General features: G+C 50.8%; 1 protein-coding gene across 1 annotated transcript in view; it reads left to right on the plus strand.

Annotated features, from left to right (window-relative positions):
• Positions 1-7,642: 7,642 nt before the first annotated feature.
• RMND5A (required for meiotic nuclear division 5 homolog A) overlaps positions 7,643-14,415 on the plus strand; it is a 62,517-nt gene continuing 55,744 nt past the window's right edge. The window contains exon 1 of the mRNA XM_029083142.2: positions 7,643-7,877. Coding sequence (XP_028938975.1) covers positions 7,736-7,877 — 142 coding nt within the window. The 5' untranslated portion in view covers positions 7,643-7,735. The remainder of the gene's footprint in view (positions 7,878-14,415) is intronic.

Genomic DNA, 14,415 nt, shown 5'->3' on the forward strand with positions numbered 1-14,415 from the left:
TGTCCCATGTGAGGCTCACGGTCTTAATCCCCATTTTACAGATGAGGTAACTGAGGCACAGAGTGGAGTCAGGATTAGAACCCAGGTCCTTCCGACTCTCAAGCCCATGTTCTATCCACTAAGCCACACCACTGTGGACAATGAACACGTCTATCAACCCTGTTGTATTGTCCTCTTATTAGTAATAATAATAAATGATGACAATAATTACGGTATTTGTTAAGCACTTATTATGTGCCAGGCACTGTACTAAGCGCTGGGATGGGTACAGCAAATTGGGTCGGACACAGTCCCTGTCCCATGTGGGGCTCATAGTCTCAGTCCCCACTTTACAGATGAGGGAACTGAGGCCCCAAGAAGTGAAGTGACTTGCCCAAGGTCCCACAGCAGATATGTGGCAGAGCGGGGATTAGAACCCAGGTCCTTCTGGACTCCCCGGCCCACGTTCTGTCCACTAATATATCTGTGATTCTACTTACCTTGATGCTATTTACGCCAGACTACTTGTTTTGTTTTCTGCTGTTTTGTTTTGCTGTTTGTCTCCCCTGTTTAGACTGCGAGCCCGTGGTTGAGCAGAGATCGTCTCTCTTGCCGAATTGTACATTCCAAGCGCTTAGTACAGTGCTCTGCACATAGTGAGTGCTCAATATATATGATAGAATGAATGAATGCTCCTTAATACCAGTTCTGCCTCCCTCTCCTCCTCAGACTGTGAACCCCTTGTGGGGCAGGGCCTGCATCTTATCTACCCCAGAGCTCCCTACTGTGCTTAGCACTAAGGGAAGCAGCGTGGCTCAGTGGAAAGAGCCCGGGCTTTGGAGTCAGAGGTTATGGGTTCGACTCCCAGCTCTGCCACATGTCAGCTGTGTGACTGTGGGCAAGTCACTTAACTTCTCTGTGCCTCAGTGACCTCATCTGGAAAATGGGGATTAACTGTGAGCCTCACGTGGGACAACCTGATGACCCTGTATCTACCCCAGCGCTTAGAACAGTGCTCTGCACAGAGTAAGCGCTTAACAAATACCAACATTATTAACATTATTACTTTAGAAATACCATCATGATAACAATTACTATTATTTCCTTCCTTCCTTGAATTGTATTTATTGAATGCCTTTTTGTGTGTAGGCCACGGTCCTGGGGAATAGCCCGAGAAAGAGAAAGAATGAGACAGAGTGCCTGATCCCGTGGGACTCACAATCTAAGAAGAACTGTGGGGAGCCCAGTGGTGACAGACACATAAGGAAAGATTAAAATCATAAAAAACAGCACAACAAAGTTAGATGAAGCAAAAGAAACAGAGATTCACGCCTCTCACCACTGAAGTAAGGTCAATTAGCAGCCAGTAATTACAATAGCCACCTCCTTTCCAACATTCTGAATGAGCTGCAGATTACTCTACTCCCCCAAGTGCTCAGTACCTTGATCCACACAAAGTAAGCGCTCAGTAAATACCATTGGTTGCTTGATCTTGCCTGCAATTTGCTACAGTAAATTGCGGGACACCCTTTTGTCTGAGCTCTTAAGAAAGCTGAAAGTCTCACTCCCCTGTTATTCTTCTACGACATATCCAACTTTATCCTACGGAATTGTCATTCTGACCCCTTTAATTCACGGAACGTATTTTGGAAAGTTTTAGACCTTGTTAAAGACTTCCAGGATGGATGAACAATATTATGACCAGGCACAGCCACTTAATAAAGCCAGCAAACAACCTCGTTGCTCACGTTTCAGTTTAGATCGAGGTCCCACAGGGGACGCCAAGATTTGTTTCCGTGTTCATTTCGTAAATTAGCTCTGTGCCAGAACAAGTCAGGAAAATACATCTTTCCCCTCCCCTACTCTGTATGCCGTTTAGATCGCCGTCAAGATTATCCTATAAAATACAGCTGCTGTTTCTGAGGCTCAAGCACATATTCTTTCCAGCCTCCGGTTTTATATGATCAAAGGAATAAGCTTTGGTCTTTAAATCGCAGATCAGGAAAAAATAGAGATTGACTGATAGTCAACAAAAGCCTAACCTGTTAAAGGAATAAATACTCAACAAATGTGCATGCCCATAATTTATTTTAATCTCTCTCCGTCTAGGCTGTGAGCTCTTTGTGAATAGGGAATGTGTCTACCAACTCTGTTGTATTCTAATAATACAACATAATAACAATTGTGGTATTTGTTAAGCACTTACTCTGTGCCAGGCACTGTACAAAACGCTGGGGCGGATGCGAGCCAGTCGGATTGGAGATAATCCCTGTCCTACATGGGGCTCACAGTCCTCGATCCCCATTTTATAGATGAGGTGACTGAGGCCCAGATAAGTGAAGTGACTTGCCCAAGGTCGCATAGCAGACAGAAGGAGGAGCCGGAATTAGAACCCATGACCTTCTGACTTGGATCTACCAAGCTGTTTCTCCGACAGACAATTCCCCTCTCCCCTAATTCAAAGCCTTATTAAAGGCCCATCTCCTCCAAGATGCCTTCCCTGACTAATCCCTCCTTTCCTCTTCTCCCACTCTCTTCCATGATGCCTTGATTTACCTTATCCCTTACCCGCTCCCTAACCCTTACCCTACCCCTAATTAATTTCTGGCCCACAGCACTTAGGTCCACAGCTATAATTTTATTTATTCATATTAATGCCTGTCTCCACCTCTAGACTCTAAACTTGCTGTGGGCAGGGATTGTGTCTGTTATCTTGTCCTTTCCCAAGTGCTCAGTACACAGTAAGCGTTCACTAAATACCACACTGTTTGACTAAATGACTGGCACATTATTCAATAGTATTTATTGAGCGCTTACTATGTGCAGAGCACTGTACTAAGCACTTGGAATGTACAAATCGGTAACAGATAGACAGTCCCTGCCCTTTGATGGGCTTACAGTCTAATCGAAGTGAGCACTACAAGTGCTTAACAACTACCATAAAAAAAGACAATGATTACCTCCTCTTCTCCTCCATAGCTAATGAGATCTGATATTCACTCATTCATTCAATGCTGTTTATTGAGCGCTTACCTTGTGCAGAGCACTGTTCTAAGGGCTCCGGAAAATACAATACAGTAATAAAGAGAGACAATCCCTGCCCACAACTAGCTCACAGTCGGGGGAGACGGGGGAGACAACATCAATACAGGTAAACAGGCATCAATATAAATAAATAAAATTACAGATATATACATCAGTGGAGTGGGGAGAAGGGGGAAGAGCAAAGGGAGTGGATCAGGGTGATGGGAAAGAGAGTGGGAGATGAGGAAAAGTGGGATTTAATCTGGGAAGGCCTCTTGGAGGAGATGTGTCCTCAGTAAGGCTTCGAAGGGGCGGAGGGAGCAATTGTCTGGCGGATACCATCGCCAGAATGATGATATCAAAGGCTGATATTATCGCCTTCAACTCCTCATAGTAATTCATCTTATTTCTTTTTCAGATGTTTCCCTGGGAAATATCTCCCTGCCTTTTCTTACGTCCCTACTCCCTTCGGTCGAGGCCCATCGGGCAGCCCGTCTCTCTAAAGGCACAGCCAAGGCTGCCAAACTCAACAGCTCAACAGAGGTCCGGCGAAGAGCAGAGCAGAGCACGTGATCGCATCTGGAGATTTATTAATAGAAGCGTTTGTCTTGGGTTGCAACAACAACACACTGTTTTGCGCCTCTCTCTTTCCCGCCCCGCTAAGGGAAGCTGCCCGGCCCATATAAAGGCCTTTGCCTCCCTCGAGACGGGGGCTAAAGAAATTGTCATCGGGTCTAAGCATTCTAACCAGGCGGCTACGTGTAAAAAATCATTTAAACTTGGGCTCGGATTCCTCTTGACACCACTGTACTCACACGTAAAACGAGGTGAAAATGATTTGGCTTCGATTTCCCCATGGAATCTCTAATAGATAGAGAAATGCCGAGAAGCAGCCCAGCTTGGTGGATACAGCACGGTCATTCATTCATTCATTCATTCAATCAATCGTGTTAAGCGCTTACTATGTGCAGAGCACTGTACTAAGCGCTAGGAAAGTACATTTGCCAGATAGAGACAATCCCTACCCAACGACGGGCTCATGGTCTAGAAGAGGGGAGACAGACAACAAAAACAAAACAAGTATGTACATATATATACACAGACATATACATATGCATAACTGAGTTTCTAAATCATTTATCCTTTTCTCCTGGACTGGATAAACTCCCTCTCATTTCACCTAACTGCAGCCAGAATTAGAACTCACGTCCTCTGACTTCCAAGCCGGGGCTCTTTCCACTAAGCCACGCTGCTTTGTTAAGCGCTTACTATAATAAGGTTGGTATTTGTTAAGCACTTACTACGTGCAGAGCACTGTTCTAAGCGCTGGGGTAGATAAAGGGGAATGAGGTTGTCCCACGGGAGGCTCACAGTCTTCACCCCCATTTTACAGATAAGGGAACTGAGGCACAGAGAAATGAAGTGACTTGCCCACAGTCACACAGCTGACAAGGGGCAGAGTCGGGATTCGAACCCATGACCTCTGACTCCCAAGCCTGGGCTCTTTCCACTGAGCCACGCTGCTTCTCTGTGCCAAGCGCTTACTATGTGCCAAGCATGGCCTAGTCAGGGCCTGGGAGTCAGAAGGTCATGGGTTCTAATCCCAGCTCTGCCACTTGTCTGCTGTGTGACCTTGGGCAAGTCACTTAGCTTTTCCGGGCCTCAGTTACCTCATCTGAAAAATGGGGATTAAGACTGTAAGCCCCACGTGGGACAACCTGATTACCCTGTATCTAGCTCAGTGCTTAGAAAAGTGCTTGGCACATAGTAAGCGCTTAACAAATACCATGATTATTATTATGATTATTATTGCTACTCTACATCCTTATGGGCAGGGGGCTAATTCTGTTCTACTCTCCCCAGTGCTTAGTACAGTTCATTCATTCATTCAATGTATTTATTGAGTGCTTACTATGTGCAGAGCACTGTACTAAGCGCTTGGAATGTACAAATTTGTAACAGATACAGTCCCTGCCCTTTGACGGGTTTACAATCTAATCGGGGAGACGGTCTGGCACTAGTAAGCACTTTAACAAATGCCATAAAAAAGGAATGGGAAATTGAGAAGGAAGAGAGCTTGAACCTTGCCCCTCCCTGAGGCCTTCAAAACAATAGTAACGGTGCTCTTCGTTAGGCGTTTGCTACGTGCCCAGCACTGTAGTAGATACAATATGGTCAATCAGTCAATGTTATTTATGAGCACTTGTTGTGTACAGAGCTCTGTATTGAGCATTTGGAGGAGTGCAATACAACAGAGTTGGTAATAATAATAATTGAGATATTTGTTAGACACTTACTGGGTGCCAAGCACCGGGGTCTTGTCTTATGCCACTGAGTCGCTTCCAACCCATAGCGACGCCACGGACACGTCTCTCCCAGAACGTCCCGCCTCCATCTGCCACCGTTCTGGTAGTGGATCCGCAGAGTTTTCTTGGTAAAAATACAGAAACGGTTTACCATCGCCTCCTCCGTGCAGTAAACTTGAGTCTCCACCCTCGATGCTCTCCCGTGCCGCTGCTGCCCAGCACGGGGGAGTTTTGACTTGGAGCAGATGGCTTCCACTCGCTAGCCACTGGCCAAGCTAGGAATTCATTCTTCATTCATTCAGGCAATAGTATTTATTGGGGGCTTACTATGTGCAGAGCACTATACTAAGCGCTTGGAATGGACAATTGGGCAACAGATAGGGACCATCCCTGCCCAATGGCGGGCTCACAGTCTAATCGAGGGAGACGGACGGCAGAGAGAAGCGGAACGAAACAAAAACAAGACAACGTTATCACGATAGACTCAAGGGGATGTACATCCCATTAACAAAATAAATAGGGTCATAAAGAATATAAACAAATGAGCACAGGACTGAGGGGAGGGAAGGGGGAGGAGCAGAGGGTGGAGGGGAAGCAGAGGGAAAGGGGGGAGCTCAGTCTGGGAAGGCCTCTTGGAGGAGGTGAGCTCCCCGGAATGGAATGGACAGGCCTCTGCTTGACCCTCCCGTATCTGAGCCTGGTAGAGCACTGGAAATTCTTCGGGTGCCATCCTGAGGGGAGGAGCACTGTAATAGACACAACATAATCAATCAGGGCTACTTATTGAGCCTGCACGGGACTGGCAATTTATGAGCTGAAGTGGGGAGGAGGCATTGGAGGCTGATAGGTCGGGAGCGATCACACATTAAAACTCAACACAAAGAGACAAAATAGGCTCCAAGTGTCCTCTGTGGCGCTGGGAGGGTCTGAGGGCACGGGGGAGCAGGTCAGGAGCGCCTCCGGAGCGTCCTGGAAGCAGGGGAGCCGTTGGGGAGATGGATACAAACTGACAAGAGTAGAAATGAAGGAGGGGAGGCCGCTCGGGCATGCGATCTGAGAAGGCCTTTTACGGTCTGTCCGTTATAATCAGGTCGCTCACGGTCTTCATCCCCATTTTCCAGATGAGGGAACTGAGGCCCAGGGAAGTAAAATGACCTGCCTAAGGTCACCCAGCAGATGAGTGAAAGCAGCATGGTGGAGTGGACAGAGCCCAGGCCCGGGAGTCAGAAGATCCTGAGTTCCAATGAAGCAGCGTGGCTCAGTGGAAAGAGCACGGGTTTAGGAGTCAGAGGTCTTGGGTTCGAATGCCGCCGCTGCCACTTGTCAGCTGGGTGACTGTGGGCAAGTCACTTCTCTGGGCCTCAGTGACCTCATCTGGAAAATGGGGATTAACTGTGAGCCTCATGTGGGACCACCTGATGACCCTGGATCTCCCCCAGCGCTTAGAACAGTGCTCTGCACATAGTAAGCGCTTAACAGATACCAACATTATTATTATTAAAATAGGGAGGAAGCCTGTCAGCCCCACGTGGGGCCGCCTGAGGGCCTTGCATCTCCTCCAGCGTTTAGAACAGTGCTTGGCACAGATTAAGTGCTTAAGCAATATCATTATTATGAGTATGACCATTGCCAGGGTGACGTAGGCCTCGCGCCAGCCTCCAAGGCCATCGGTCCGCCCCCCCCCCCGTTCCCACGCTGCCTCCAGTTGGTTTCGTCCCAAGCGGCAGAACGCCCCCCCCTCCAGTCAAGTTGGTTCCGTCCACCCCGGCTCGGCGGGCGGCGCAGCCCCCCCCCGCCCCCCGCTGGAACGTTCCATTTCCTCAGCCCTCGGAGCAGCCCCCCCCGCCCTCCTTCAGAATGGTCTCTCCCTTCCTCCCGGCCTCGACTGTGACGTGGCGCCCCCCCATTGGTGCAGATCGCCTCACGGTCCCCGCCCCCCCACCCGCCGGCTCGGCCCAATCCATTCCTCCGCGGGGGGGGGGGAGAGAGCCGGCGCCGGCTTTCCGTCCCCCCGCTCTGAATCCCGCCCGGCCCGGTGGCCTCCCGGATCGCTCTCCCGCCTTTCCCGCAGCCTTTCCCGTCTCCACGTGGGGGCCCGGTGTCAGTCTCGCCCCTTTTCCCCCCACGATCCCCCCCCCCCCGGCGGCGGCGCTTGGAAGGTCCCGTGCGGTGGTGCGGCGCGGGCCCCCCCCGCGGGGGTCGGTGCGGTGGTTGGGTCCGCGGCGGCGGCGGGCTGCGCGGGCGCGTGGCTGCCCTTCCCTCCCCCCCCCCGCCGGCGGCGGCGCTTGGTGCGGCCCGGCCCCGCCAAAACAAAAACAAGGCGGCGGCGGCGGCGGCGGCAGCAGTAAGAGGGAGCGAGGGTAGAGCGCGGTGGAGCGTCATGGCCTCTCCGCGCCGCCGCCGCCGCTGAGCCGGGCCGCGCCGCCATGGAGCAGTGCGTGACGGTGGAGCGGGAGCTGGAGAAGGTGCTGCACAAGTTCTCGGGCTACGGGCAGCTGTGCGAGCGCGGCCTGGAGGACCTCATCCACTACGCCGCCGGCCTCAAGAGGGACCTCCTGCACCGACACGGTACCTCCTCCTCCTCCTCCTCTTTCTCCTCCTCCTCCGGGATGCACCCCCGCCCTTCCCCCCCCCCCGCCTGCCAGCCGGAGCACCCGTGGGGGCGCTTACTATGCGCGCACCGGCCGGTCCTGGCAGTCGGGCTGTTGGCTGAGCGCCTCCCGTGTGTGTGTGTGTGTGTGTGTGACACCAACAATGGTCAGGAGGGGATGGGTTCGGGGCTTCCACTCGGGGTGCAAGGACCTGCCCGTAGGGATAAGCGGGGAGCTGTTTGCTAGGCGCTTATTATATGTGCAGGTAGTAATCCTCATAGGCATGGTATTTGCTAAGCGCCTACTATGGGCCCTACTATGGGATGGGTTCGGGGCTTCCGCTCGGGGTGCAAGGTGGAAGGACCTGCCCGTAGGAATAATCAGGGAGCTATTTGTTAGGCGCTTCTACTTGGTGCAAGTAGTAAGGGTCATAGGCATGGTATTTGCTAAGCGCCTACTATGGGCCCATAATAGTAGTCAGGAGGGGATGGGTTCGGGGCTTCCACTCGGGGTGCAAGGTGGAAGGACCTGCCCGTAGGAATAATCAGGGAGCTGTTTGCTAGGCGCTTATTATATGTGCAAGTAGTAATGATAGTCATGGTATTTGCTAAGCGCCTGCTATGGGCCCGTAATAGTAGTCAGGAGGGGATGGGTTCGGGGCTTCCACTCGGGGTGCAAGGTGGAAGGACCTGCCCGTAGGAATAATCAGGAAGCTATTTGTTAGGCGCTTCTACTTGGTGCAAGTAGTAATGGTCATAGGCATGGTATTTGCTAAGCGCCTACTATGGGCCCATAATAGTAGTCAGGAGGAGATGGGTTCGGGGCTTCCACTCGGGGTGCAAGGTGGAAGGACCTGCCCGTCCTGTTCGTTAGGCGCTTACACTTTGTGCAAGTAACAATAATAACAGAGGTGGTATTTGCTAAGCGCCTGCCGTGTGCCACCAAGAATACTCAGGGGGGCATCGGTTCGGGGCTTCCACTCGGGGTGCAAGGAGGAAGGACCTACCAGTAGGAATAATCAGGGGGCTATTTGTTAGGCGCTTCTACTTGTGCAAGTAATAATTTTCCTAGTCATGGTATTTGCTAAGCGCCTACTATGGGCCCGTAATAGCAGTCAGGAGGAGATGGTTTCGGGGCTTCCACTCGGGGTGCAGGGTGGAAGGACCTACCAGTAGGAATAATCAGGGGGGCTACTTGTTAGGCGCTTATACTTTGTGCAAGTAACCATAATGACAGAGGGGGTATTTGCTAAGCGCCTGCCTTGTGCCACTAATAGTCAGGAGGGGACTGGTTCGGGGCTTCCATTTGTGGTGCAAGGTGTAAGGACCAACCAGTAGGAATAATCAGGGGGCTATTTGCTAGGTGCTTCTACTTTGTGCAAGTAACAATAATAACAGAGGGGGTATTTGCTAAGCGCCTGCCATGTGCCACTAAGAATGGGGGGGATGGGTTCGGGCCTTCCACTCGGGGTGCAAGGAGGAAGGGTAATAGGCATGGGAGGAGGTGAGGATCTACCAGGAATAATAATTAGGGAGCTATTTGTTAGGTGCTTCTACTTTGTGCAAGTAACAATAATAGAGGGGGTATTTGCTAAGCGCCTGCCATGTGCCACTAAGAATAGTCAGGAGGGGACCGGTTCGGGGCTTCCACTCGTGGTGCAAGGTGGAAGGACCAACCAGTAGGAATAACCAGGGGGCTATTTGCTAGGCGCTTATACTTTGTGAAAGTAACAATAATAACAGAGGGGGTGTGTGCTAAGCACCTGCCGTGTGCCGCTAAGAATAGTCGGGGGGGACCGGTTCGGGCCTTCCACTCGGGGTGCAAGGAGGAAGGACCTACCAGTACGAATAATCGGGCTATTTGTTAGGCGCTTATATTTTGTGCAAGTAATAATGGTAATAGTCATGGTATTTGCTAAGCGCCTACTATGGGCCCGTAATAGTAGTCAGGAGGGGATGGGTTTGGGGCCTTCACTCTATGTGCAACAAAGAAGGATAATAGTGATGGGAGGCGGTAAGGGCCTACTATCTTCCAGGAATAAGGGGTCAGGGGGCAATTTGTTAGGTGCTTACTATATGTGCAAGTAATAATAACAGGTGGTATGTGCTAATCGCCTGCCATGTGCCACTAAGAATAGTCGCGGGGGGGCGGATCGGTTTGGGGCTTCCACTCGGGGTGCAAGGAGGAAGGGTAATAGTGATGGGAGGATGTAAGGATCTACCAGGAATAATAATCAGGGGCTATTTGTTAGGCGCTTATATTTTGAGCAAGTAATAATGGTAATGGTCATGGTATTTGCTAAGCGCCTACTATGTGCCAGGAATAGTAGTCAGGAGGGGATCGGTTTGGGGCTTCCACTCCACAGTAAGGCAGTAAGGGCCTACTATCTGCCAGGAATAGGGGTCAAGTATATGTGCAATATGTGCAAATAATAATAAGAGGTGATATTTGCTAAGCGCCTGCCTTGTGACAAGAAGAATAGTCGGGGGTGGGGGGATCGGTTTGGGGCTTCCACTTGGGTGCAAGGAAGAAGGATAATAATGGTGGGAGGAGGTAAGGACCGGCCATCTGCCAGGAATAAGAGTCATGCGGGGGACCTCTTAGGTGCTTACTATCTATGCAATAATGATTATAGTCATGCTATTTGCTAAGCGCCTACCATGTGCCAGTAATAATAGTCAGGAGGGGATGGGTTTGGGGCTTCCACTCTGGGTGCAGGGAAGAAGGTAATAGTGATGGGAGCTGGTAAGGGCCTACTATCTGCCAGGAATAAGGGTTGGGGGCTATTTGTTAGGCGCTTATACTTTGTGCAAGTAACAATAATAACACAGGTGGTATTTGCTAAGCGCCTGCCATGTGCCACTAGGTATAGTCGGGGGGGGGATCGGCTCGGGGCTTCTACTGTGTGTGCAGGGAAGAGGGATAATAATGATGGGAGGCGGCAAGGACCTACCATCTGCCAGTAATAATAGTCAGAGGGCTATTTCTTAGGTGCTTACTATATGTGCAAGTAACAATAGTAACAGAGATGGTATTTGCTAAGCGCCTGCCATGTGCCAGTAATAATAGTCGGGGCGGGGGGATCGGTTCGGGGCTTCTACTCCGTGTGCAAGGAAGAAGGATAATAGTCATGGGAGGCGGTAAGGGCCTACTATCTGCCAGGAATAATAGTCCGGGGAGGGGGGAGATGTTAGGTGCTTACTCTATGTGCAAGTAATAATGAGAATAGTCATGGTATTTAAAGGCCTGCCATGTGCCAATAATAATAGTAAGGTGGGGGGGATTGGTTAGGGGCTTCTACTCTGTGTGAAGTAGTGCAAGTAATAATAATAGTGATGGTTTGCGTTAAGTGCCTACCATTTCCAGTAATAATAGTAAGGGGATTGTTGATAGGCCCTTACTCTGTATGAAAGTAATAATGATGTGATGGGAGGCGTTAAGCGCCTACCAAGTGCCAGTAATAATAGTCAGAGGGGATCTGTTAGGCACTTACTATGGATGCAAGTAATAATAAATCATGGTATTTGCTACGCGCCTACCGTGTGCCAGTAATAATAGTCAGGGGGGATCTGTTAGGCACTTACTATGTGTGCAAGCAATAATGATAAATAGTTTTGGGAGGAGTTAAGCGCCTACCATGTGCTAGTAATAATAGTCGGGGGTGGGGGGTATTAAGGTGCTTATAGTCTGTGTGCAAGTAGCAATGATACTAGTGATGGGAGGTGGTGAGTGCCTACCATGTGCCAATAATAACAGTAATGGGGGTATCTGTTAGGTGCTTACTACATGTGCAAGTAATAATAATAATAGTGATAGGCATTAAGCGCCTACCATGTGCCAGTAATAATAGTAAGGGGGGTATTCGTTAGGTGCTTATTCTGTGTGCAAGTAATTTCTTAGGCGCTCATACTATGTGCAACAGTAGTGGTATTCGTTAAGCGCTTACTGTTCCAATAATGATAATAGTAAGGGGGATATTTGTTAAGCGCTTACTATGTGCAAGTAATTGCCGAATTGTACATTCCAAGCACTTAGTTCAGTGCTCTGCACGTAGTAAGCGCTCAGTAAATACTGTTGAGTGAATGAAGTAATAGTAGGGATGGTATTCATTAAGCACTTGCTATGGGCAAATAATAATAGTACTGGGGATACTTGTTAAGCACTTACTATGTGCCGAGCACTGTTCTAAGGGCTGGGGTAGGTTCAAGGTAATCGGGTTGTCCCACATGGGGCTCACAGTCTTCATCCCCATTTTACAGATGAGGGAACTGAGGCCCAGAGAAGCGAAGTGACTCACTCAAGGTCCCATAGCAGACAAGTGGCGGAGCCAGGATTAGAACCCACGTCCTCTGACTCCCAAGCCCGAGCTCTTTCCACTGAGCCACGACGCCTCTCTAGTCTTCATCATCCCAACTGTGGGATCTCTAATCCTCATCATCCCAACTGTGGGATCTGTCCCTACTCTGGGCCGCACGCTACATTAAGTGCTGGGATGGATACAAGCGAATCCGGTCGGTCACTGTCCCAGTCTCACGTGGGGCTCTCATTCTCCACCCCCATTTTCCAGCTGAAAGAACTGAGGCCCAGAGAAGCGAAGGGACTCGCTTAAGGTCACACAGCAGGCGAGTGGTGGATCCGGGATTAGAACCCATGACTTTCCACGAAGGACCTGAGTCACAGAGAAGTTAAGTGACTCGCTTAAGGTCACCCTGCAGACAGGTGACGGATCCGGGATTAGAACCCATGACTTGGTGCCTCCCAGGCCCATGCTCTATCCACCAGGCCATCCTGCATCTCGCGGCGGGACTCCCTCGCCCGAGGCCTCCTCCGCATTAGCAACTCCTCGCTAATCCACCCCTGCGTCCGGGAAGGACCCCCGGATCTCCCCCCAGATCCCTCCTTTCAGATGACAATTAATAATTGTGATGTGTAAGCGCTTATCTGTTGCCGAATTGTACATTCCAAGCGCTTAGTACAGCGCTCTGCACATAGTAAGTGCTCAATAAATACTATTGAATGAATGAATACTTGCCGAGCACTCTGCTAAGCCCTGGAGGAGTGGATACGAACTCAGGTCCCACGTGGGGCTTATAGTCTAAGAAAGGCGGACGGGGATCGAATTCCCTTTTTTTTTGCAGGTGAGGGAACTGAGGCACAGAGAAGTGAAGGGACTTGCCAGGGTCACACAACAGGCACGTGGGGGAGGCGGGCTTAGAACTCAGGTTAGAAGCCTAAACTCATGGAGATTCCGGAATGCCGAGCATTCTCCGGACCCCCCTCCCACCCCACCAGGTCCTGGATGCCCCCCCAAAATGGGGGTGAGGGTGCTTTTCAGCACCAGGTCCCCCTGCCAACCCCGACGTGCGTAGCGGCGCGCCCCACACCTGGCACCGAGGCCGCTCACCCTGAGTGCGGGGCAGTTGGGAAGCTTCCGGAGGATCACGCCATTTCCCACTTGGGAAGCATTTAGGAGACGGTGAAAGTCAGGAGAGGGGGCAGAGACGGTGGAGAGGGAAAAATGATGGGGAAGGGTGATGGGGTTTGTGTGCAAATTGTGCTTTTTGGTCCCTCGGTCTGCGTATCTGGGCGCCGGCCCACGAGGCCAGAATAAAGACACCACAGTCTTGGCAAAACTTGGCAGTGGAAGTGGGAGAGAGCGGAATCGGCCCGTTTGTCATCTTACTCTCGCTCGTGCTTAGGAGCCGCGTGCCTCGCTGCTCTATTTATGTGGCCGTTGTGCTTCCCTGAGCCTCTCTCTTGGAGTCAGATGGATCAAAGCGGGTGACCCTCTCACTGGGTACGGCCGGGAGAACGCCACCCTGCCCCGTCCTCCATCTGCGGAAAAAGTGCCTTTGGAGGAGAGGGCTTGGATTGTGACTTGAAAATTCAGCCCCGCCAACCACGATCTGCCCGGGTGTCTCCCTTTTGCGGATTTTCTTGCCTGAGGTTGCTCTTTATTTGAGGAGGGTCTGACTTGAAGCCGGTAGCCGGCAGGAAGGGCGTCGTTAGCCGTGGAAAGAGGCCCTCATGCTTGTGGGCTGAGTGGTAGAGCGTTTTGGTTCAGCTGCTTTTCCTACCTGTCTCTGTCCCTTTGGGGTCGGGGAATTTAACTCTAAGATGGATGCGCATGAAAAATGTAAAACTTGGAGAGGAGTGAGGGGTGAATTCTTCCCCTCGCCAACCTCATTCATCATCATAATCATAATAATGTTAGTATTTAAGTGCTTACTCTGTGCAGAGCACCATTCTAAGCGCTGGGGGAGATACAGGGTCATCAGGTTGTCCCACGTGAGGCTCACAGCCTTCACCCCCATTTTTCAGATGAGGGAGCTGAGGCCCAGAGAAGTGAAGTGACTTGCCCACAGTCACCCAGCTGACAAGGGGCAGAGTCGGGATTCGAACCCGTGACTTCTGACTCCCAAGCCCGGCCTCTTTCCACTGAGCCACACATGTTTGTGCCACCTTCCCACAGGTCGAGAGGTGCCTGAAGCGGCAAGCAGGTGACTTTTCTGTAT

The sequence above is a fragment of the Ornithorhynchus anatinus genome, chromosome 18 (assembly GCF_004115215.2).
Source record: "Ornithorhynchus anatinus isolate Pmale09 chromosome 18, mOrnAna1.pri.v4, whole genome shotgun sequence".
NCBI lineage: Eukaryota > Metazoa > Chordata > Mammalia > Monotremata > Ornithorhynchidae > Ornithorhynchus > Ornithorhynchus anatinus.